This window comes from Garra rufa, chromosome 3 (assembly GCF_049309525.1).
Source record: "Garra rufa chromosome 3, GarRuf1.0, whole genome shotgun sequence".
In the NCBI taxonomy this organism is placed as follows: Eukaryota; Metazoa; Chordata; class Actinopteri; order Cypriniformes; family Cyprinidae; genus Garra; species Garra rufa.
Window position 1 is genome coordinate 45,528,240 of NC_133363.1, and position 24,266 is coordinate 45,552,505.

Below are 24,266 nucleotides of genomic sequence, written 5' to 3' on the forward strand. Positions count from 1 at the left end.
CTAGTGCTGTCAATCGATTAAAAAAATAACTAATTAATCGCACATTAATCACATTTTTTCTCAAATTAATTGCAATTAATGTAGAAATAACAAAGACAGTACTTTTTTTTTAGTAGTTGAGTAATGGAAAAATTTTAATGACTGAAGGTGAGTATCACTGATATTAATACTACTGGTGTCTCTAGCAAATTGTTCTTATTTTGTCCTAAAATTTAACCATTGACTATACATTGACTTAACATTACAGTATAATTGAGAGCCATCAATTTTAACATTTATTTGACTTTAAAAAATAACTGTTTTTGTTATGTTGCTGTCTTATGTTAAACTGCTTTATATTAATTTTTTTACATCAATCTACACTCCATATACCATAATGTCAAAACAAAACCAGAATTGTCATAACTTGAAAGTACATTGCATAAGTATTCATACCCTTACTCAATACTTACCTGAAGCACCTTTACAGCCTGAAGTCTTTTTGGGTATGATGCGATTTATCTGCCATTCTTCATAGTGCCATTATATAATGCACTAATGTTCATTAATTATGTTAATAAAAGTCGCCAATAAGTATTGTATGGAGTTTGGCCATTAGAGGAATGAATAATTCATACAAAAGGAAGTCAGCCTTTGTGGCAGACAATGCACCATGGCCTAGTGTTTGTTGAGATGTGCACTGTGCTTAGATTAGCCATTCAGATCGATAGTACTGCACTACCAGGGGATCAGGGAATCACTCCTATCACTGCGCACGTTTCCACTGACATCATCACCAATGGGATCGCAGAACACATTTTAGCCCTTCGCTGAGGAGGGGTGGGAGTATGCAGCGGTATTAAGGGCACTCAACTGAAATATCAGCATTCTACATATTTAGGCAGGGCGTGTCTGTGCCAGTCGACTGCACTAAATACATATTCTCCAGAATTCGGGATCGACAATTTGCTAACACACACCCTTGGCAACCTGTAGCAACATTCTGGTTTTGATGAATCATTTTGATATGTCTTTGCTGACATCATTACATATTTCAAGAGGCTTTTCCCAAAGATCAGCACATATCACAGCTGTTAGGGTGAGGTTAGTTTCCATAGCCAGATTACTAAAGGAAAAGGCAGGGCTGATGGGGAAAGAAGAGTGAATGAGGCCGGACTCATGCTCAAAATAGCACTTATGAGCAGCCAGAAGTAGTAAGTATTCCAGTTATGTCCTGTAACTTCACTATTTCTCTCTTCTACAAACCACAGGAATGCAAGAGCCCACAGAACATTAAGAGTCTCACCGGCTTATCGACACAAACTTCCTCACACACTTAACACATTTGGCCATGATCTTTCTCTTTGGCACTCAAACAAGCCCTGTAAGCTGGTAAACTAATAACTAGATCCCTCTGTGACACAAAGCTCAAGTGACTCCTCAGGCTTCTCCCGATGACGGTTAATCTGAGCCTGAACCTGGCACGGGGCCTCCACGCACTGTGCCCCTAATGAGAAGCATCAATCAACCCTAGCAGCAACATTTACTTACCTGTCATCTGCATGAGAAATGGTCTTCATAGCCGTGTGCGATATTCCTACGAGAGCCCAACATTCTGAATCCATGAGCCCACCTCTATATGGACAACATGGAGTGATAACAGGGAAATCGAGTTTGGTGGCTGAACTTCGTAATAGTTTTCACCTGGGTTTGTTTCAGCAGGCAGCAGAACATTGAAAATAAACAGCAAACCCTAGCTCGGCTCGTTCTTTCCTCTGGTGTTAGCGAGTAACAGAATGAGATCTATCTCAGCGGGGCATGTAAATCTGAGCTCTCTTAACCCTCACAGCACTGATGAGGTAGAAATCCCAGCTCAGCTTACTGACATATGGGAAGACACAGAAATTAATTGAGAGGAAGTGGAGAGGAACAGGTGCTGTGGCACGCATTTTAATGGAATAGTAAAAAGATTAACAATTTTTTATATTGTTGTAAAATAGCTTTTATTTAATTTTTTTATTATTATTTTATTGTTGATAATGACTTCTTAAGAACAAGTTCATCCATAACAGCACATCACGCAATCCTCCAATTCCACTGAACGATTCAGGTTCCTTATTGATTCCATTAACATTCCCTTGGTTCTCTGTTTATTATGTGTTGGACATGAAAGTATCTGCGGTTCAGTGAGAAAATCAAGAACCACTCTGAATGAGTCAACTGACTGATTGATTTAAACCGGTAACTAAGACTGCATACTCTCTGGGTAGGTTCATCTTTTGAATAAGTACTTCATGAGGTTAAAAAAAATGTTCTATATATAGGGTCCTATGATTTCGGCGATGGAGAAAACACAGACGGAATCATAGAATCAAGTCATTAAAATGGAATTTACTGTACAGCGCAGAATATCATTGAATTTGCTAAATTTTGGATGAATAAATTAAAAGTAGGTCGGTGCATGTAAATCCATTTGCAATATGGTCTAGTGTCTGGGAATTTTATGCCGCAAAAATGCTATTTAAATATGAAACCTGCATGTTCTGTGTGTCTCTGTGTGAATAAATGGCGCAGATATGTGGTTTCGTTTACTACACACATACTGAAGCGCACGTGAAGCTCGCAGTGATTTCAGTCTCTGCCACCTCAATATATGAGTGCATGAACACATAAACATGAGCGTTTTACTGTTTCTTCTAGCTCTTTATATCAAACACAAACAGAAATTTAAAGGTCTTCACAGCAACCCGTGAAAATAAAAGTTTGGTGTGACAGAAAAGTTATTACTAAATGTAATGATAGTACTACTACTAATAATAGAATTATTATTAAAACATTATTTTTAAGTAATATTTGCCAGAAGAAAATATTGATCAGAATTTATTTACCAGAAATAAAAAAAATTAGAGATGCTTTTGATTATTAAAATTTTATTAAACCATTGAATGGAATCCAGAAAATTTCTGGAAAACACAGAATGTTTTGAAAAAAAAAATAATAATAATTTCATAGAGCCTTAAAAATGTATTTTTTGTTAAAAATTTTAATAAATTGCTGTTAAATTGTGTAAGCTTCATGATTTCAATTAATTAGACATGCTTTTTGTTTCAGTTTTCAGAAATGACACAAAGTCTGTTCACATCTCTGTGGTTAGATCAGGATGCTCAATAATGTGTCCTTGACCTTCATTATGTATGTTTTGATTATACTGTGTTAATAAAATACAAATAATCTAAAACTCCATTCTTTGAATCTTCTCACATCGTTTCTTACCGGACAGTCACAGTCTCACTGATGGGCCATTTGGGGAGGGCTCTTTTGTTTTAAAAAAAATTTACATTAATATATTGTTTTCTCTGAACGAGGTGATTTTCACATCATTTTGTAGAAAAAAAACTCTAGCCTACCACATCCAGTTCTCAAAAGTCTCGTGAATGTTCTGTATGTGTTTCATGGGCTTATTTCAGTGACTTAATTTTTTTGGTTTTTCACTAAACACACAAACATTTTCTCAAAAACACAAACATGTACATTCATGTTTCTTACATATTATTGTAGCCCAATTTGTCTTTAGCCATTAATATGTTTTTATGATACTGAAAAAAGCACAAATGTCAGGGCATGTCAAAACTTCTTCAGGGCCCCAAAACACACTCAGACCCCAGAGGGTTAATTCTTTTTTATATATAACCATTAAAACTGAATCTAGAAGAATTAAAATGGAAGAACTTGGAAAAAATAAAACGGAATTTGGAAAAAATAAAACAGATTTCATAGGGGCCCTATATATAGTATAAATAATCTGGACATGCTGCATACATCATGTTGTCATGTGACAGTAAAATGATGGTACATCATTTGACATTCACAAATCCTCACCCGGAGCCTTATGGGATAGTAAGTTGTCCAATGGAAGCACACTTAAGAATCTCGCCAGAAGCAAGAGGTACTTTTTGTCTACTGATTTATAAATGTATTGGATGCATATTCAAATATTTGGATGCATATTTGGATGTAGCCTAAGTCTGAAACCAATTTGTGATTCTTTTGATCAACTGAATCCATCAGTTCACCGGCTTGCAATATGGACTACATTAGTGCAGCTTGTTGTCTACTTAATGTATGTCTTTTTATTACTTTGTATAACACCCAGACTTTCTCCCTCATCACGTTCAACTGAAAGTTTCTTTTGCCAAGATGCTGTGAACCTTGATGCAAATATCAAACTGCATCTAACTAATTTATGTTAGTAGTTTATAGCGTAGATGGTTCAAATGATCTTCCCCAACACTTTGCAGTCAAAATAAAGCACAGATTACCAGATATCTTCAAATCAAATAGTGCAGCTCTAAGCTGAAAAATGCCTAGATCACCTTCACAGGAAAATGCAATAACAGTAATGGCCATCATTACCATTATCTCTGGACATTTCCAGCTGATTTGCAGATTCCAGCACATGCATATGATATCAGTGGCTCGTGAATCATTACTATACATCCCATTGCTCACACACCTATTAAAGAACAATTTAAAAATCTTGCAGGTATTCATTTAATCTTAGTCCCTTTAGAACTTTACAAACATGGCTAACCATACAAATAATCTGCATTGACCTCTTAACCACATGCCCTCAGAGAAAGCAGGAAGTGTGAATAAAAGGAAGAGAAGCACTCACTGGTCTTGTAAAATGAAGTCAGTGTTTTCTGAGGAGATATGTCCCGTCACAGGATGCCTGAACGTTGTCGTCCTCAGGTTGTGGCTGCATCCGAGAAGAAAGGAAAGGAAATGGGGAAAAACAAGAGAAGAAAAACAAAATGAGCAATCTGATATTAATCATATTTAATTTGGCGCTTCCCTCCCCCGCTGTGGGTACTGTAGCCGTAAGAGCAACATTCTACAGGAATACACTAAGTTTGAGGAATTCTGATGACTTTCCCGCAGGAGTGCAGAATGTGTGGCAGTGCTGAAGCTTGGCCAAGCCCACTCATATTATTTAACACAAAGTGTGGGGCTAAGCACAAACCGCTGCAGAAACTTTATTGATTTCAATTACACAGGGTCGTTCACCATTTTAACTAGAGCATTAAAACATCTCTCTGTCATCAGGTGTAATAAGACAGAGACAGGGGGCTTCTAAGGGTGAGAGGACTGTGAATTAACACACATAATACGCCTGCTGTCATCAATCCAATTATTCATTTTTTCTTCACGTTGTGTGTTTGGCTTAAAGAGAGCGATTGGGGGTAATTTGATGAGCAAGGAGGATCCCCGCGTGAGTAAATGTGGTCCTATATGAGGGGAAAAGGCTCCACCTCATGTCACTTATCTGCCTATCATCATTTCCATTATGTTTAAAAAAACTATATTAAGTCACATTGCCTCAGCGACTCTCTGTGGACTCAAGGCTGATAGATACAGTTAAAAGAACAGTCATGCTTCATGTGCGCTAGTGATCATAAAGCAAAGCGTAGATGTCCTTCACGGTAGACAGAGGTTAAAACAGATGTCAGAACTAAAACATGGCTGAAATAATTTTTTTTAAAGTATTAAAATTACCAAGGCTGAAACAACAATAAACTATAAAAATAAACAAAGCATAAACAAAAATCAGTAAAACCAAATGAAAAATGATATTAAAAGAAGCTAATACAAAATATTAGTACAAATTATAATAGTATATAAATAACACTGCCACCTCAACATTGTGATGTCTATCAGCCATCTGCGATGGATGATGGTATCGTCTATCGGCCCAACCCTTGTATGACCCTGGACTACAAAACCAGTCATAGTAGCACAGGTATATTTGTAGCAATAGCTAACAATACATTGTATGGGTCAAAATGATCGTTTTTTCTTTTATGGCAAAAGTCATTAGGATATTAAGTAAAGATCATGTCCCTTTAAGAAATTTTGCAAATTTCCTACCGTAAATATATTAAAACGTAATTTTTGATTAGTAATATGCACTGCTAATAACTTCATTTAGACAACTTAAAAAAAATTAATATTTAGATTTTTTGCACCCTCAGATTCCAGATTTTCAAAAAGTTGTATCTCGGCTAAATATTGTCCTATCCTAATAAACCATACATCAATAGAAAGCTTATTTATTCATTCTCTTATGACTGGTTTTGTGGTCCAGGGTCACATAAGAGGCCCAACTCCTGCTGCAGAAAACATCCCCTAAACCAAACACTTCCTCCTTCACCTTTCACTGTCTTCTTTACGCACTTGGGATACAGACTTTCCTTAGTTTGACGCCAAATAAAATGATCCCCATCAGATTACTGATGAGAGCAAATTAAACTTTCTCTCATCACTAAAGTGAACTTTGGACCACTTCTCTCTCCACCAACATGCTCCTCAGAAAAGATGAGTCTAGCGTTTTGATTCTTTCTGATGATGCAAGGTTTGGTCACTGCAGAATGCACTTCTCTTCTCACATACAGAGACAGATTCTTACTCTGTTCAGCACAAGCAATTCCAGCTGCAGTGCTGAACCGATTCCCCATTGAGAGTCTCCGCATTATCCTGTCTTCCCTAGATGACTAGTCTTTTTGGGGACTTGAATGAATTAGTGTCACTGTAAACCTGTAATATTCAAGAAATCACGTATTTGGAATGACCAACTTCTCTTCCAGTGGCTGAAAGGGTCATCTTGCAATCTCAGTAAAAAATGGAGGAATGCTGCCAGTTAAATAGGGTTTGTAATAAAATTTGGGAGATTATCACAAGGTGCCAGATTAACATCAATAACTTGGAGGCATCTGTAAGTGTTTTCTAATTTTGATCAGAGTTCTTTTTTTCAAATATCTCCAAGTTTTTTATACCATACTTCAGAATACAATTAATTTGTGACCGTAAATTATAAAGCCAGTCTTAGCCCGTGTTCACACGTCTTTTTTGACAAGAAAAAGTTGACAGACGTGCTTTTTTAGTAACAAAAAAATCTGGACGCGTTCCAGCAGAGGACACTTTTTTTGTTGCTATAACAATGGCTGCAACAGTAGCAACAGGAAGCTGGCTCTTTTCTTTTTTTGACATTTTTGCCTTTTATTTGATAGGACAGTATTTAGACAGGAAGCGAAGTGGGAGAGAGAGAGGGGGATGGGATCGGGAAAGGTCTCTGAGCCGGGACTCGAAAAAGGGACAGCTGAAGCGCAACGGCGACATGACGATGTGTGGCTCAAGAAGCTAGCAACACTGCACGTCGGTTTTTAAAGTTAACGGGGAGGCGAATCCGGTTCACGACAATAAAATAAAAGTCTATATAACGGCACCTTTCCCATTTTTTCTTGTTGTTATGGAAACGACACGTGTAGCTACTCGCTTGTCATTGGTCAGCTCTCAAAAAAAGCGCTTGACGTAGGGCGTTTTCTTCAGAAAAGTTAAACTTTTTTCAACTTGAAAAGACGCTCTGAGCTGCAGAAAAAGATGCCGACGGTGGCGTTAAAAAAAAAAGCGCTCACGACTTTTTTTTTTTTTTTTGAAAACAGTTTACTCAATAGGATTATAATGTAAAACAGATGCTGGCAGTTTGAAAAAAGACACCAAGTGTGAACACGCCCTTATTTGTAGCAATAGCCAAAAATGCATTGTATGGGTCAAAATGATCAATTTTTCTTTTATGCCAAAAATTATTAGGATATTAAGTAAAGATCATTTTCCATAAAGATATTTTGTTAATTTCCTACCATAAATATATCAAAACTTAATGCATTTATGCACTTATGCATTGCTAAGGATGGACGGACGGACGGACGGCCAGATAGATAGATAGATAGATAGATTTATGATTATGAAATGGATTCAACAGTCAACATTCTGATCTGGAGTTGATTAAAGGGTACATATAGAAGCCAAAGAACACCGAAAAGAACAGAACTTATTTTTCCTCTTGGCACTTAGTTGATTGGAAGACTAAGAGACGACAGGAAATGATATGAGCTAGACTCTAACCTTTGCTGCCTGCATGAGCAGCATGGCTCAGAATGCTCAAACTGCTTTACAAGACATTAACAGCAAGAGATCTATATCGCAAGAGATATATCTCAACATCTCTCAAAAACAGGCTTACAAGCCTGCCTTCCATGGTGGTGGCACGTTCACCATGACAAGAAAGCTTAGGCATGCGCCTTTCACGGTACACTGTCAAATTTAACAGGGTGTGGAAACCGCTTTTCTGCCTCTGTGAAACATGTCATCATACACCCCCAGTGACACAATATTGTCAAGTTCATTCTTTAGTGAACAATCATACCACAGGAATCCGAGGTACGAGCGTCCTCATAAGACAGTTCAGCTGAATGCAAACATATGTCTCTAAACACTACAACAAGCTTTTATCTCTAATCGAACATTTAGTGCATCAGCAAACTCTGCTGCATAAAAGCTTTTCAGTGGCTGCATGAAAGAACACTTGACATGAAAGCATGTACTACAAAGCCTTCACTACAACAACGGCTTTATGTTGTTGCAGCCTGATCCAGTTCCTGAATAAACACTATCCTAAAGTCATTTCTGCTAACTCATCTGTGAAATTAAATGTATATAATGACCAATATCATCACAACGAAATCAAATAAAATTTTAAATGCAAGATAAAAATATGCAATGGAATTTAGTAACATTATCAAACACAACACAAGACAAAAATCTGTGTGAAAGAAAAAAATGAATAAATATTAGCAAATATTGTTTGCTGAAGCACTGGAACCAGCAGAAGTGCTCCTGAAACACTGCATCCTCGGTTTTGCAGAAAGCATAGTCAGTCCATCATTGTAATGTACATTAAAAGACCCTCCTCTGAAAGGTTCTCCATCACTATAGGGCTCTCTCAGCCATTTCTTAAGCAGCCTTACTGCAACCAGGCCTCTCTTTTTTAGGTATGCCATTCACATCTGAAAGGAGTCAGCCGCAGACCTGCCATCATACTCCATTAAATTACATTTGCCATTTCTAAGGGAATTTTTCAAACTTCATGCCCCTATAGAGTCAATATGAGTTAGGTATAAGAAGCCGAATAATGCATTCTAATGGATTATAATAGCTTTGATTTGATTTCACAAAGTGACTTTAAACCACAATCTGTAAACGGATCATGTAGAATACATGACAAAAATAACAACAGAAAAAAAGCAAAAATGCTAACAATACGTTTTATCTCCCGATTCAGACTTACAGTTGAAGTCAAAAGTTTACATACACCTTGCAGAATCTGCAAAATGTTAATTATTTGACCAAGAAAAATGGGATCATATAGTCCACAAGAGAAAATAATAGTTGATTTTTTTAAAATGACCCTGTTCAAAAGTTTACATACACTTGATTCTTCATACTGTGGTGTTACCTTAATGATCCACAGCTGTTTTTTGTTTTGTTCTGTTGTTTTAGTGATATCTGTTTAAGAGTTCCTTGTTTGTCCAAATTAAATTGCCCACTATTCTTCAGAAAAATCCTTTAGATGGTTTTTCAACAATTGTGTGCATTTGAACCCTTTCCAACGAGGACTATGATTTTGAGATCCATCTTTTCACACTAAGGACAACTGAGGGACTTATGTGCAACTGTTACAGAAGGTTAAAACACTCATTGGTGCTTCAGAAGGAAAGATGCATTAAGAGCAGGGGGTGAAAACTTTTTGAATTTTAAGATCAGGGTAAATATAACTTATTTTGTCTTCTGAGTATCTTCTGAAGGGAAGTACCAGATGAAAAAAATATGATATTTAGGCAAAATAAGAAAAATGTACCCATCCTCATTGTGTTCAACAATGTACACCCGTGGCTTTTAATGCATAATTTTTTCTTCTGGAGCATCAGTGAGAACCTTCTGTAATGTGCCTCAGTTGTCCTCAGTGTGAAAAGATGGATCTCAAAATCATACAGTCATTGTTGGAAAGGGTTCAAATACACAAAAATGCTGAAAAACCAAAGAATCTGTGGGGCCTGAAGGACGTTTCTGAAGAATAGCGGGCAGTTGTTCGGGACAAACAAGGGACTCATGAACAACTATCACTAAACAAATAAAACACAGCTGTGGATCAACACAGTAATAGGAATCTTTTGAACAGGACAATTTATTCTATTATTTTCTCTTGTAGACTATATATAAACGTCTTTTATGTGAAATATCTTATTCAGGTCAGTACTAAATAAAAAAATAACATGCATAACATGACACCTCTTATTTTGGTAAAATAATGAACATTTTGCAGATTCTGCAAGGTGTGTGTAAACTTTTGACTTCAACTGTATGTCTTCAGAGTTGCAAAAATTGCCACATACAAACTTCCAAATGCAAGAAAAGTGTCAGAATTCTGAGAATTGTGACAAGCTGGTTTCCACCAAAGGAAAAAATAACTGCATGAAAACTCTTGACGCCATGACACAATTAACTGTGGCACTCTTATTTTTAGCCCACCAAACACAACAAAAACAAACATAAGTGCTGATTATCTGAGAAGCATCTTTCTAGGTCACAAACTACTGTAAAACAAACCAGAAGTGAAACCTGTACAAAAACGATGATGCACACAAGGCACTGTACCTCGCTCAGTCATCATGAGCCTGGCAGGCACAGACTGGGGCACCTTCCTGGAACGAGCTACAAAAACACAAGCACATTTCCTCTTTCCCTTGCTTTCTGTTCCAAAAGCATCATGCCATGTGCTTTGCTAAACTACATTGGCCCTTTACAATACTTTTGCTATTTTCCACTGTTAATTAGTAATCTGCATTCTTTAGCTCTTTTGTTCTCATCATATTACTTCCGAACTACTTGCTACGGAATTCCCTGCATTAGCATTGTAGGATAAACAGAATGGCAAACAGTAGTGCTGTTTGTTTAGCCATGATGCAGGAAGCATATGACATTATAAATGATGATTATGAATTAACACTTGTTCCTGTTAGACTGCTGCTTTGTCTTAATTCTAGAGACAAGAAAAATGGCATTTGATTAATAGGACCAACTGGAGTAAGGTGTGTCACATGACCATGAATTTAGTATTTTTTTCTCTTAAAACATTGAACGTTTAAAAAAAGTGATGGAAACATTACACCTAGTGTTACAGAAACCACAAGTATGCTGACAGTCAAGTGGAAGAAGTTGTGGTGGTGCAGTCTGGCCTGTTGATATTCAGTAGATTAAAGTCCACATAGAGAACTATTACCTCACCTCTTCACTTCACTCCTCTTGTACTATGACAGCTCTTACCCGTGGGATGAACATATAATTTGGCATCTTACAAGAGCAGAACAGGCAATTGTGAAACCAAATGCCACGTTTATATAGAGCAAAAACAACACATTATTTAACAAAACTGCTGACACAAAACATAGCCAGATATCTCCTAGTACTGCAGTTCAAGTCATAATGCAGAAAAAAACTCCACTGGCACTGCATTGCATCAACAACAACTTTATGGGACCTGTCAGTGCCTCATAATATTTAAGGTCTGTATCTAAAAGTGTTTTAGAAAAAGACTTTCAAAAAGACACATTTTAAATCAATGTCTGTCTTCTAAAAAGCTGGAAGCTTTTTTTACATGGCTTCATGGAACCTTTCCACCCCGCAAAACTTTCTTTATAGTAGAAAAGGTTTCCTCAGATAATAAAAATGTTCTTCCAAAATGATCACTGAAAGGTTCTTTGGGCAACCCAAAATGGTTCCCTTTTTGAAACCCAAAATTTTAAGTGTGTATTTAGGCCCTGTTTACACAAGTGTGTTTTAAAATGGTGTTAATTAATACGATCCTCATCTACACTAGCGTTTTCAGAAACTTGTGTTTTAATTTAAGAGAAGTAACCGTAATAAAATTGACAGTTATTCCTTGGGGTGTAACTAAATGTATATTTTTACCTCGCAATTTAACGGTTACTTTTCTTAAATGAGCCTCCGAAATGAGACGCAACAAATGAGCATGATGTTATTGTTTACACAGTCGTCAAAGGATACACAGAGCGAATGTGGGCAGCCACGTAAATGTTTTCGAAAGTCTCAGTTTACCCTTAAATGCAACACTGGAGTTCACAAACTAAAATGGGTTTGCAGCGTTTTCGAAAGTCTTTGTTTTCGAGGGTCAAAAACGGCCTGAGTAGTGTAAATGACAAAGTAGTGTAAATGCATTTTAAAACAAAAAAGCACTAGTGTAAACATAGCCTCAAATGTTGTGTTTTTTCTAATAGTCACCTCAATGGCAAGCACTATAAAAAGTAACAGACATTTCCAATGCCAAATCAAGATAGCATTATCACAAAGCACAATCAAGAGGGTTTGTAATTAATCAATTGTGGTTCCCCTGAGTGATTCACCAAATTTCACTTCCCGCCAAACACAGTAACACTTAAACATAGCAACAGCAAAAATAATAGCACTTCAAATCCAAAAATCTCCTTGAGCTGCAGTTTTTAACTAAATGTTTTAAAGTGGACCTATTATGCAAAAATCACTTTTATAAGGTGACTGAACACAGTTGTGGCTGCAAAAACAGCCTATAGTGGAAAAATCCACCCACTCATTTCTTTTATAATCCCAATAAATCATAAACAGTCCCTCTGAACACACCATTCCAGATTTCTCCCTATGTACACATCATTGTAGGGAATAATCCCACCCATTATTAGCATAGACACAGCCCTGAATGAGAAGCAGCAGTACACCATTACTGTTTTCCTGCTGTTGCTGCTGGAGATACAATGTTAGCGCCAAAGAGGCATTATAAGTGTTGTGTTTTGGGATGCACCAATAAACATAGGAGTCTTCTTGTAAAAAGAGGCATAATAGGTCACCTTTAAGTACATATGTGACCCTGGACCACAAAACCAGTCTTATATACAGTAGCACAGGTATATTTGTAGCAAGAGTCAACAATACATTTTATGGGTCAAAATGATCGATTTTTCTTTTATGCCAAAAATCATTAGGATATCAAGTAAAGATCATGTTCCATGAGGATATTTTGTAAATTTCCAACCGTAAATATATCAAAACTAAATTTTTTGATTAGTATTAGCATTGCTAAAAACTTAATTTGAACAACTTTACAGGCAATTTTCTCAATATTTAGAAGTTTTGCACCCTCAGATTCCAGATTTCAAATAGTTGTATCTCGGAAACAAACCATACATCAATATTAAGCGTATTTATTCATCTTTCAGCTGATGTATACATCTTAATTAAAAAAAAACAGACCCTTATGACACATATCATCACATATCATCATGGCACAGTCCATTTTCTCAGTTGTAAAATTCATTTCCTAAGCAGGTCGCTAACAGTTATTACATTTTTTAAAAGAAGATTTTTATTTTGTCACTGCAGATATAACAAGCTCAGGTGTAATTCTGTATCAGATGTACCAAACTAACACCTCTCAGTATCAGAGTTTAAATGGCATTCTAATCTAAATACTTCATCACTTCAGCTGTACTAACTAGGGAAACAGAGTACAGTCACTTATACACTATTTAAAACACAAAGTTCTCAATCAACCTCATTTTAAATTCTTAATCTTTTGCAGAGCGTTCTGCCCTTAAGTTGTCTCACCTGCAAGAGTGCAGTATATTATCTATTTCCTCCTGGGCACATTCCGAGTTTGTCCTCTGAAACGATGGTAGGATGAGAGAATCGCTCCGATGGGAAAGTTGATATCCTGCTGAAGTGAAGCAGTCAAAAGCTCTCCAATCTCCACGAGTCCTCCTGAGAACAGCCTGCCAGGAGTGTCACTCACCGCAAAGTATTTGACGGCCGTTCAGAGATCAAACTCTTTCATGACCAGAACCGAGCTCAGCTACACAGCTTATCAGATCTACCCCCCTTCTCCCCAACTTTCCCTCCCTCGCTCTCTAACTCCCACCCTCTCTGTCTCTTGCCAAACTACAGCCCATTAATGAGGACGTCAGTGGGCAGAAAACTAAATTGGGAGGAGGTGTTTCTGTCCCAAAATAAATATTTCCCTAAGCTTCATAACCAAGAACCCAACCTGGATCTATCGCACTAGCCCGTTGCTATCCCAGAAAGCATCTCTTGTTTCAATTGAATTGCCAAATTTTCCAAATTTTATAAAGTTTTATTGTTTTGAAAAATTTCTGTGCAAAAATGACTTACAATTGGATGGAAAAACCCTGATGATTTGATAACATCACTGCAAAAATGTAATTTTACAGTAAATTCCACCTTATTTGACAGCCTACAGAGCACTGCGTTCCACTTCTGTTAACCAAAACTTGTTCTGAGTCAAGGCACACACAACTGCACCTGCGTCAGACTCTCTCCAACAGCATGTTTGCCGCTTTTCAACCTACTGGCCAGACTGTGGGCTGTAAATACTAGTAGGTTAGCTCACAAGAGATAAAACATGAGGTATGTAGACCAGGAAGGCAGGTGTTATTTGCACAGCTCGAAAGCAAATATTGAATCAGATTCCAAAAAAAAACAAAAAACATTCAGCTCAATGGAACAATGGCCTTTACAGCCTTATTTCAATTACCTTTGCTCATTTAAAATAGATTCAAAATGCATTTGGATGTGAAACTTTGAGTTTGCTTTGATAAATATGTATATTTGTGTACCGTACTAGGATTTGAATCAAATAAATAGTGCAAAACCTCAACAAAACCTCTGAGTAATTTATGAAACTTTTTACAAAGCGCATCACATTAAGCATGAATTTCACTAATAAATATACTCTACACTATAATAATCTATAGCTTTATGAACATTATATATATCTTTGTCAAGAGGAGAGACTGCGGAAGAAAAGATCAATTGTAAGAAGGAAGCACTGTGGGATTTGGTTACTCAGCCTTACAGTGAATTACTTTAACTGTGCCATTTTTCAGAAGAGAAATTGTCCAATTGCAATTCATTCTCCCAGGCTGGTTTTCAGTGGATGATTTTAAAAGGTTTTATATAATGTATTCAAAAAGCCATTTTACAGAGTTCTGGATAGGTCCTATTACTGAAAAGTAGTGTTTTTTTCCCTGTCATATAAGGGCTACGGAGGAGTTACAAATATATAACAGGGCTGTCAAATACCTAACTGATCACAGTTTTCAATTTTTTAATAATCACACTAAATTAACATGTTACTTAAATTCTAAAATATATTATACAGTATATTATAATAATAATAATAATACAATAGTAATAAGAAGATATTTATTTAAAACATTTTAAACTATTACAACTATAGAATTATTACAATGGAGCTATCAATGCCAAGGTCATTAGTTTGTCTGAATGTAATGTAAGTCACTTAGGATAAAACCATCTGCCCAATGCATGAATTTAAATATCAAAATGTTAAAGGGCACCTATTATGCCCCTTTTTACAAGATGTAATATTAGTCTCAGGTGTCCCCATAATGTGTCTGCACAGTTTCATCTCAAAATACACCACAGATGATTTATTATATCATTTTAAAAACGCCTTTAAGTGGAAGCAGAAACACTGTTTACATGCATGACTCCTTAAATGCAAATGAGCTGCAGTTTCCGCCCCCTTTGTTCCTTTACAGCTCATACCTCAGATACTCTGCAAAAAAACATCTGTTTGGTGTTGATTATCATGTCTATTGCACTGAAATCATGCGTTTTAAAGCCATATCATTTTAGATTTCAGAAAAGATTTCAGAAAAAAACTTTCGGAGGACACACATCCAAGGCACGCACACAAAAAGCGGCTGTCACAGATCATGTGATTACTAAACTAAGTTTTCTTTCATGTCTTATTGCGCTTAAACTGTCAAATACACACAAGTTAATGTTACAAAGACACAGGAGTTACAAAACAGTCAGTTATGTCTGTTAAGGTAAACAGCTGGGAAAGAAATTGCATGTTTATATTTATGGCTGCGCCCCGCCTAGTCAACCAAAATTTCATTAGTCGCTTAGTCAATCTTTTGAATCTGTAATGACTCTGTTTATTTTGTGTGTACTCACAATAACAATGAAACGTTGTGCTTTTGTAAAATAATGGGTGGAGCCTGTACAATGTGACGTCATATTTTACACATTCTGTGAACGGCTTGTTCTTAGACACTGCTAATAATTTATGGGGATTAAAAAAAGGAGCCAGTGGATTTTTAACATTATAGGTTGGTTGTGTACACACACTGCTAAAACACATTTATGTACAGCATGTAAAAGTGAATTTCGCATAATAGGTGCTCTTTAAAACAGCCAGAATATATAAAATAAATCTTTCACCTACTCGATCTTTACTCAACACAGCCTATTTTAAAGGAGAAGTTCACATCCAGAACAAAAATGTACAGATAATGTACTCACCCCCTTGTCATCCAAGGTGTTCATGTCTTTCTTTCTTCAGTCGCAAAGAAATTATGCTTTGTAAAGTTTGTAACTTTTTCTTGAAAAATCTATGGTGCCCCAAGTTTGAACTTCCAAAAATGCAGCGTCAAAAATCCCAAATGCATGTAAATCATCCCAGCCAAGGAAGAAGGGACTTATCTAACAAAACAATTGGTTATTTAAAAAAAATGTGTACAATTCATATACTTTTTAACCTCAAACGCTCCTCTTGTCTTGCTCTGCCTGAACTTTATTTTTTTTCTGGTTCAAGACAGTTAGAGTATGTGTCAAAAAACTCCCATCTTATTTTCCTACATCGCTGTTTTACCTTTTTCGTAAAGGGTGTTTTATCTTCTTTGCATGTTCACTTTGCAAACACTGGGTTGGTACTTTTGCAGTGATGTAGGATGGTTTTTAAACTATTTTTGAAGTTGAGGGAGAAAATGAGATAGGAGTTTTTCAACCTACCCTAACTGTTTTGAACCAGAGACGCCTAACAGCAACAGTGACTGCTCTTTTCCTGTTGGTGGTGTCAAGCATCTCTCTCTAAACACACTGACCATCACTTCACTAACAGCCTCTAATCTGCTGCTGAGTAACATCATGATCCTAGCCTTAGTAAAGCATCCCTATTATTAAAAAAAAAAAAAAAAAGTTGCTTCAGGGTGTCGTCACTGTGGTGCAAAAGAAAATCAATCCTTCCATTCCATACTGGCTACCTCAAACTTCAATGATACAAAGGACAGTTTTCTAATATAAGGACACTTGGCATATAAAAGACCTCACAGGTCCAAACAAGCCTTGGTACAACGGATTCAGACTTTAAAGAACATCAACACCCTGTTCATTACACAGCACATTACAAAGGATAGCCCCCAACACTGAAGAGCACCCCGGCAGAAAGCTAATTACAGCGGAGTGAAAGGACAAGAGTCCTGGAACAACGAATGGGAGATTTAGTCGGCCACAAACACAAATACTGTTGTTCGCCCCGCCTGGTTGCTTACAAGCTCGGCTGCAGCGTGACAGAATGAATATGATGTACTAAACAACAAGCAGTGAGTGGTGAGTGTAAAAACACTTAAAAGGGAACAAATTACTAAGACATAATTACTAAAATGATCGGGTCAATTTCCTATCCAAACAAACAGTAAAAGCGAATTTAACTACTCCATCGTAACTCATGAAATATCATGCAGAAAATAAACCCACATGTTTTTGATGCAACCCATTTAATTTCAGACGAAACCGATTAAAACGAAAATCCGATCCGGCGTTTTGCTCGCTAACAGAGCATTACCATGACAACATTTGCTCAGATGAACTCTTTCGGATTTCAAAGCCCCCGGAAAAGCTCGTTCCAGAATGCCTGGAGGGGAAACTATGGAAAAATCTTCAAAGTTTGAGAACAGCTAACAAAACAAAAGTTGAAAAAGTTGAACCCTTGGCCTTGAAACAGTCTACATCCTCATTTATGAGATAGAGCTTCCTAGGGTCAGCACTTCTGGTGGGTCTTTTAACAACCTAATATTAACAAGCCCATCAAACACCTTGTCATTAGTCTGCAAAAAAGTCTTGGTTAAATAACTACTGATCAACAAAGCGCTATACGCACCCCCTTTGTCCATAGAGCGAGATCTTCACGATGGCCTGAGGGAAAAGAAGCGCCCGTAGGAATACAGCAGTATCAGCACTTCCATCACTTCACTGGCACAAAATTAGCCTGCTGATAAATATTTATAAAGAACTATTTCACAGCAATTTATCACAGAAATAGCCATTTTATGGCCACCCAGACAGTCACAATGAAATGAATTTTAAAGGCACTTAGAAGATCAATAGTGACAGCAATTTGTGGTGCGGGGGGAAAAAAAAAGTTGAAGTTACCCAGAACAAAAAAGAATGGGGATCGATAGTGAGTTCAGCAAAATCAGGGGAAACAATTAGTGAAACACGCCCAAACCTGCTTTATCTAAATCAGGAACGGTGCCCTGCGCTCGATTTATTAAGAAACTGCGACTCAAACGACAGCCAATCCTCAGCTTGGCACAGCCTCTCAAACTGCCAGGAAATTTTAGCTCCATTTCTGAAACATTGATTCCCATCAGCTAACAGCTCACGTCTCATAGCAGAGGCATAACATTAACAAAAACGTCATGTAGCTTTTATGGCTTTGCTAACACATATGGCGAGATGGGACCTAATGACAAGAGAGACTGAATAAGATGAACATGACTGGTTTGATAAGTATTTCTGAGTCGAACAAATGTCAGACATTCAGAAAAAAAAAAAAACACACAAGTCACAAACCATAAAGTTTTCACATCAACCATCCGACAGATGCCATGTCTAAGTTTAGTATCTCAGCATCTGCAGTAATAGCTGCAGGATAGGAGTGACGTGCCCGGAGACTGCAGCAGAGCAGCAGCACATGTCAATATCTTTATCTTATTTAAGTCAACATTTACATTCCAAATAGAGAAACACATCTTACAGTAATCAAATAACGTAACAGCATACAGATCACTAATCAAATGTCATTATAGTGGTGACTATTTAAAATCATAAGCTATTCCAAGCACTGCAGTAACAAATTTGTTTTTGGAATCAGGACAGAACACAAGATGCATATGCTTGTTATACCGTGTTTATGTTTGTTCCTCTGGGACCGCAATTAATCATGTTGATAACAATGCACAATATTTTTTGGCTTTTATGGGTTGTTATCTGCTGCATGACATGCATACTACAACTATTACAGTGCATATTTCTTATCACTATCAATGTTGAATACAGAAAACTGTTTAATATTTTTTGTGGAAACTGTGATACAGATTTTTCCCCCTCAGAATTCTTTAAGGAATAGATTTTTTTATTAGATTTTTTTATTTAAAAATATATATTTATTTAAAATAGAAATCTTTTATAACACTAAATGTTTTACGGTCACTTTTTGTTCACTCCTTTGTGAAAAAAAGTATTATGCATGGTAGTTTACACACTTACACGTTCAAAAAGTTTTGGATTTTTTTTTAAGTCTTTCATGCTTACCAAGGCTGCATTTATTTGATTATTTGAAAAATAGGTCAATTCCAACATAACACCGACTATTACGCAATAGTCACAATCGTTAATAGTTACGCCCCCAACATTTGCATCGCCCAATCATCAGTAACGTCAATACAGCAGTAAAACCACTGAAGGGACATGGTTAGCTTAACGCTAGCGGTAGCCTGTACATAAGATTTTACTTACCACATAAACTGAGAGATGAGTGCACTGATGATGGCCAATGATTTACAGATCCTGAGCATCAATAAAGCATCATAACTTGTGTGGTAAGTCCTTCTTACATTATACTACTTCGCTGCAGTATAACCTTATACAGAGCACATGCGATCACAGTAGTGAGAGAAAAAAATGTTGCGGATTCAAAACGGCAGATTCAACAAACCGCATATTAAAAGCGGCTAGAGTTAAATAAATAAAGCGGCCGAAATTAAATATACATTTCCTCCATGTGTTTCCTTACAGCTGTGTGAGCAAGCCGCTCTGTGAGACAGCCAATCAGAGCAGAGCTCCTCATTATTATGCAGGAACCTTCCAAATAAGGCAATAACAGAGCATTTCATTCTAGGAACAAATCCTAGGGTTGTAAATGGACCTGCAAAACCATTTCTGCAGATTTTTTGCCCTTTCCTATGCCATATACCTTCTATGTAGATAACAATTTAAAATATTGTTTCAATGCATTCTATGGCACCTTTAAAGATCATTCTAGTATGCTGATTTGATACTCAGTTATTATCAACGTTGGAAACAGTTGTGCTGCTTAATATTTTTTTGGAACCTGTGATACCTTTTTCAGGAATCTTTAGTTAAAAAGAAGAGCATTTATTTAAAATAGCAATCTTTTGCCATTTTTTTAATGTTTATCAATTTAACAAATACTTGCTAAATAAAAGTTGTTGTTTTTTTGTTTTTGTTTTTTTACGTAATGGCCTAAAACTTTTCAATATTGTATTTTATATTGTATATATTTTAAATAAATGCTGTTCTTTTTTTACTTTTGATTCATCAAAGAATCCTGAAAAAGTATAACAGATTCCAAATGAGCATATTTGAGCAGTTTCCAAAGGATAATGTGAAACTGAAGACTGAATAATGAGTAATGACTGGTAAAAAATTCAGCTTTGATCACAGGAATAAATTATATTTTAAAGTATATTAAAATAAAACACTGTTTTTTTATTGTAGTAATGATTCACAATATTGCTGTTTTTTCTGTCATTTTGATCAAATAAATGCAGTCTTGATGAGCATAAGGGACTTCTTCAAAAAAACATTTAAAATCTTGATCCCAACCTTTTGAACGCCAGTGTACATATGTGTTACCCTGGACCACAAAACCAGTCATAAGGGTCAATTTTTCAAAATTGAGATTTATACATCATCTGAAAGCTGAATAAATACGCTTTTCATTGATGTATGGATGTTAGGATATGACAATACTTGGCAGAGATACAACTATTTAAAAAACTGGAATCTGAGGGTGCAAAACAAATTTTCAAAAAAAATAATAATTTCAAAATATTGAGAAAATTGCCTTTAAAGTTGTCCAAATGAAGTTCTTAGCAATGCGTATTACTAATCAAAAATTAAGTTTTGATATATTTACGGTAGGAAATTTACAAAATATTTTCATGGAACACATCTTTACTTAATATCCTAATGATTTTTGGCATAAAAGAAAAATCTATAATTTTACAAATACAATGTATTTTTGGCTATTGCTACAAATATATCTGGTGCCTGGTTTTAAGGTTTTAAGGTTTTGTGGTCCAGGGTCACATATCACAAAGGTGTTAGCATAAACACAATCTTCACAATTGCTAAATTAAGATTGTGCTGTTTGTAGGTTTGGAATTGAGATTGTTGCATTTGGTGATCTGACGCAGCTAACCTGTAATGACAGAGCGATTGGGCCGCACATTTGTCGCAGTAATAAGGAAGCGTGTGGTCTGTAGTCTTAGACAGCCCCGGGCACCACATCACCACTGCCATCCAAATGAGGCTGTCATAGAGCGAAATTAGAAATGCTGACACTATTTATAATACTACAGATTAAATTCAGGTGCTTTGAAAAAAAATGAGTAAAAAATATCAGATTCTATTAAAACGTAAACACTCAGGCTCATTTTTCTTTGTAAATAGGACTGTTCCTACTTAGGAATTTAAGCCCCCTGTGTGTTTTGTACTAGCCTGAGAGCACAAACTGTAATTCCTTTTTCCTCCAAAAGCCAGGTAATCAACAGCAGTAAGATTCATTTTATGGCTCAGCACCAGGAATAAACACAAGAATGCGATAAGGAAAAAACCAAAACTAAAAGGAGGCACTTTTATCACTTAAAGGGATAGTTTACCCAAAAATGGAAATTGTTGCTCCAAACCCGTAAGTACGGTGGCCGAGAGAGGCCAATGCGCTGCAAACTTAAGAAAACACATGCAAACAGAAAAAACGACAACAAATTAAGAAAACATCTTCATCAGTTTGACAACACAGGCGCTGCAAATCCTCGCAACGCAACGGAAATGTTTCAGGGGGACCTCAAAAAGTGACGAACTCATCTGGGACCTGATTATTTATATCACTATATTACCTGATTATTTATATCACTATCACCTTTAAGTGATACTATACTATCACTAAAAGGTGATAGTTCACCGATAAAACATCTGCTCTGACCAACAGCCACTGAACAAATAATCAGGTCCCAGATAGGTTCGTCACTTTTTGAGGTCCCCCTGAAACATTTCCGTTGTGGACCGAGCTATATGCAGCGCGTTCGTGTGTTTGCAGAGCGTTCCTGTGTTCGCAGCGCGTTTCTGAGTTTGGTTGTGTTGTTAGAATTTGCAGCGTGTTTCCGTATTTGTGTTTGCGTTGCGAGGATTTGCAGCGCCTGTGTTGTCAAACTGATGAAGATGTTCTCTATCGTATCGAGACTATCTCTCCACCAGAATACATAAGTATGGGGACTATGACACCACCCGTGGCATGTGACGTGGATTATCTGTAAGACATTATGCCCATGCGCAGATCATACTCACCTGTGTATATAAGGGATGATCATAGCGCATTACTTCCTCTTTTGATTCCACGCGTTACGGTGCATGTGGCTAGTAATTGCTGGTAAGCTTATCGTATTTTCTATTCATTCAGTGTTTGCTTACCTGACTGTTTTTTTGTCATTGCAGGCATCAGTGTGAATCCTCCGATCCATCCAGGATAAGAAGAGCTTGCTTTTGCACCTCTTCTGGAGTACTTTCGCTTGCATAGAGATCTTCATTTATCCATCTGGCAGCTATACCGTATTACACCATTAACAGTGTTAACGCGGTCACGAGCTGTAGATCCGTATTGCGTCTAGTGTTCTAGATCGCTAACGCGGACGACTTTACGTGAGTATTAAGTACCGTATTGCACGGCTAGTGCTAACGCGGTTCTTCCCAGGCATTCTGAATTACGGCAAGAGATAATTCAGTGTTTGTTTGGGTGCGCTGTCTCGCTGCTTTTCCGCGCCAGGGCGCTACAGCGCCATCTATCTATGTGGCGGTAGCAACACTGAGTGAAGTGGCAAAAATCAGTGAACATTTAGAACATGTCTAAAATAAGTGGACATACCTGTGTTCAGTGCCAGGCTTCTATAGCACCACAAGATGGTCATGACTCCTGTATCTCATGTCTCGGTATAGAGCATGCCTGGGAAGGCTGTGAGCAGCCAGAAGGTTGCATGAATTGCTTTATTCTCCCAGCTCATGCAAGGGAGGCACGTTGGCAGTTTTTTAAGTGCAAACGCATGAGTTCTTCTACCAGCACTCCTCAGCCAAAGCGTGCCAAACAGGATGTGGCTGCTACAGTTGCTGCTTTAGCACAGCAAGTTAAAGATCTTGCTTCCCGCCTGGAGAGTTCAACTTCAGCACCTACAACAGTACAACATGATAACCCCTGCTCTAGTCCAGGGTTATCAGCACCAGAGATGTCCGAAGCTGACTATGAGTCTTTTGCTTTAAATGACGTGCTAGAGGTTAATGCCCCGTTAGACTATTCTCTCTTTTCTGAGATTGTGTCTGAGCGAAGTGTTGATCAGCTAGGGGATGAAGAAGATGAACCAGAAGATCTGGCCCCTCAGTCACATGACAATCCATTGAGAGTTCTGATGGAGAGAGCAGTCAAAGTTTTAAAAATTCCTTTGGTCTCTGAAGCACCAACTGCTCCATCTCGATTTGATGTGGCCAGTGTTTCCTCACAATCCAGGCCATTTTTCTCTCCCCTCTTACCTGATTTTGAGAGAGAGGTTGTGGCTCAATGGGAACATCCTTCCAAACCTCCACCATTTCCAAGAGAGTTTAGGATGTTTGCAGCTGTCCAAAATGCAGAAAAAATTGGATGTGGTTCCCTTCCTTCAATTGACCAACCGATTGCAGCAGTGATATCACCACCTAAGTCACTTCTTGGACGTTCAGAAGGACTGAGTAAGAACTGCAGAGCCATGGATAGAATTTTGCATCTGCTTCACGGAGAGGTTGCTAAAACAGCTTGCCTGGCTAATACGGGAGCTATTCTTCAGCTCTATCTTAACCATTTACTTCAAGGCCTCAATGAGTCTGTAAACCAAGAGATTTTGGCTGAATTGCAACTTGTTTCTTCTACATTGTTGAGGGTGTCAAAAGGACAAGCAACCTCAGTAGGAAGGTCGACAGCTCGTTTGTGGACTGCAAGGCGGCATCTGTGGCTCTCTCAGTCCAGACTACCCCCAGCGGATTGTGCATCTTTGCTAGGGCTTCCGGTCGTACCATCAGCAATGTTTGGGCCTGGTGCTATTGAGATGCTGCAGCAAGCCCGTGATGCTCAGGCTTGCGCACGGGAGATGAGGGGATTTCTTCACAATTTCAGGCAGACTCCAGCAGCT

At 37.3% G+C, this 24,266-nt stretch overlaps 1 protein-coding gene across 1 annotated transcript in view; it reads right to left on the reverse strand.

Moving 5' to 3' along the window:
* Positions 1 to 24,266, reverse strand: part of plekha7b (pleckstrin homology domain containing, family A member 7b) — a 139,720-nt gene that overhangs the window by 63,435 nt on the left and 52,019 nt on the right. The window contains exon 4 of the mRNA XM_073836627.1: positions 4,655 to 4,738. Within this exon, the coding sequence (XP_073692728.1) occupies positions 4,655 to 4,738 (84 nt within the window). The remainder of the gene's footprint in view (positions 1 to 4,654; positions 4,739 to 24,266) is intronic.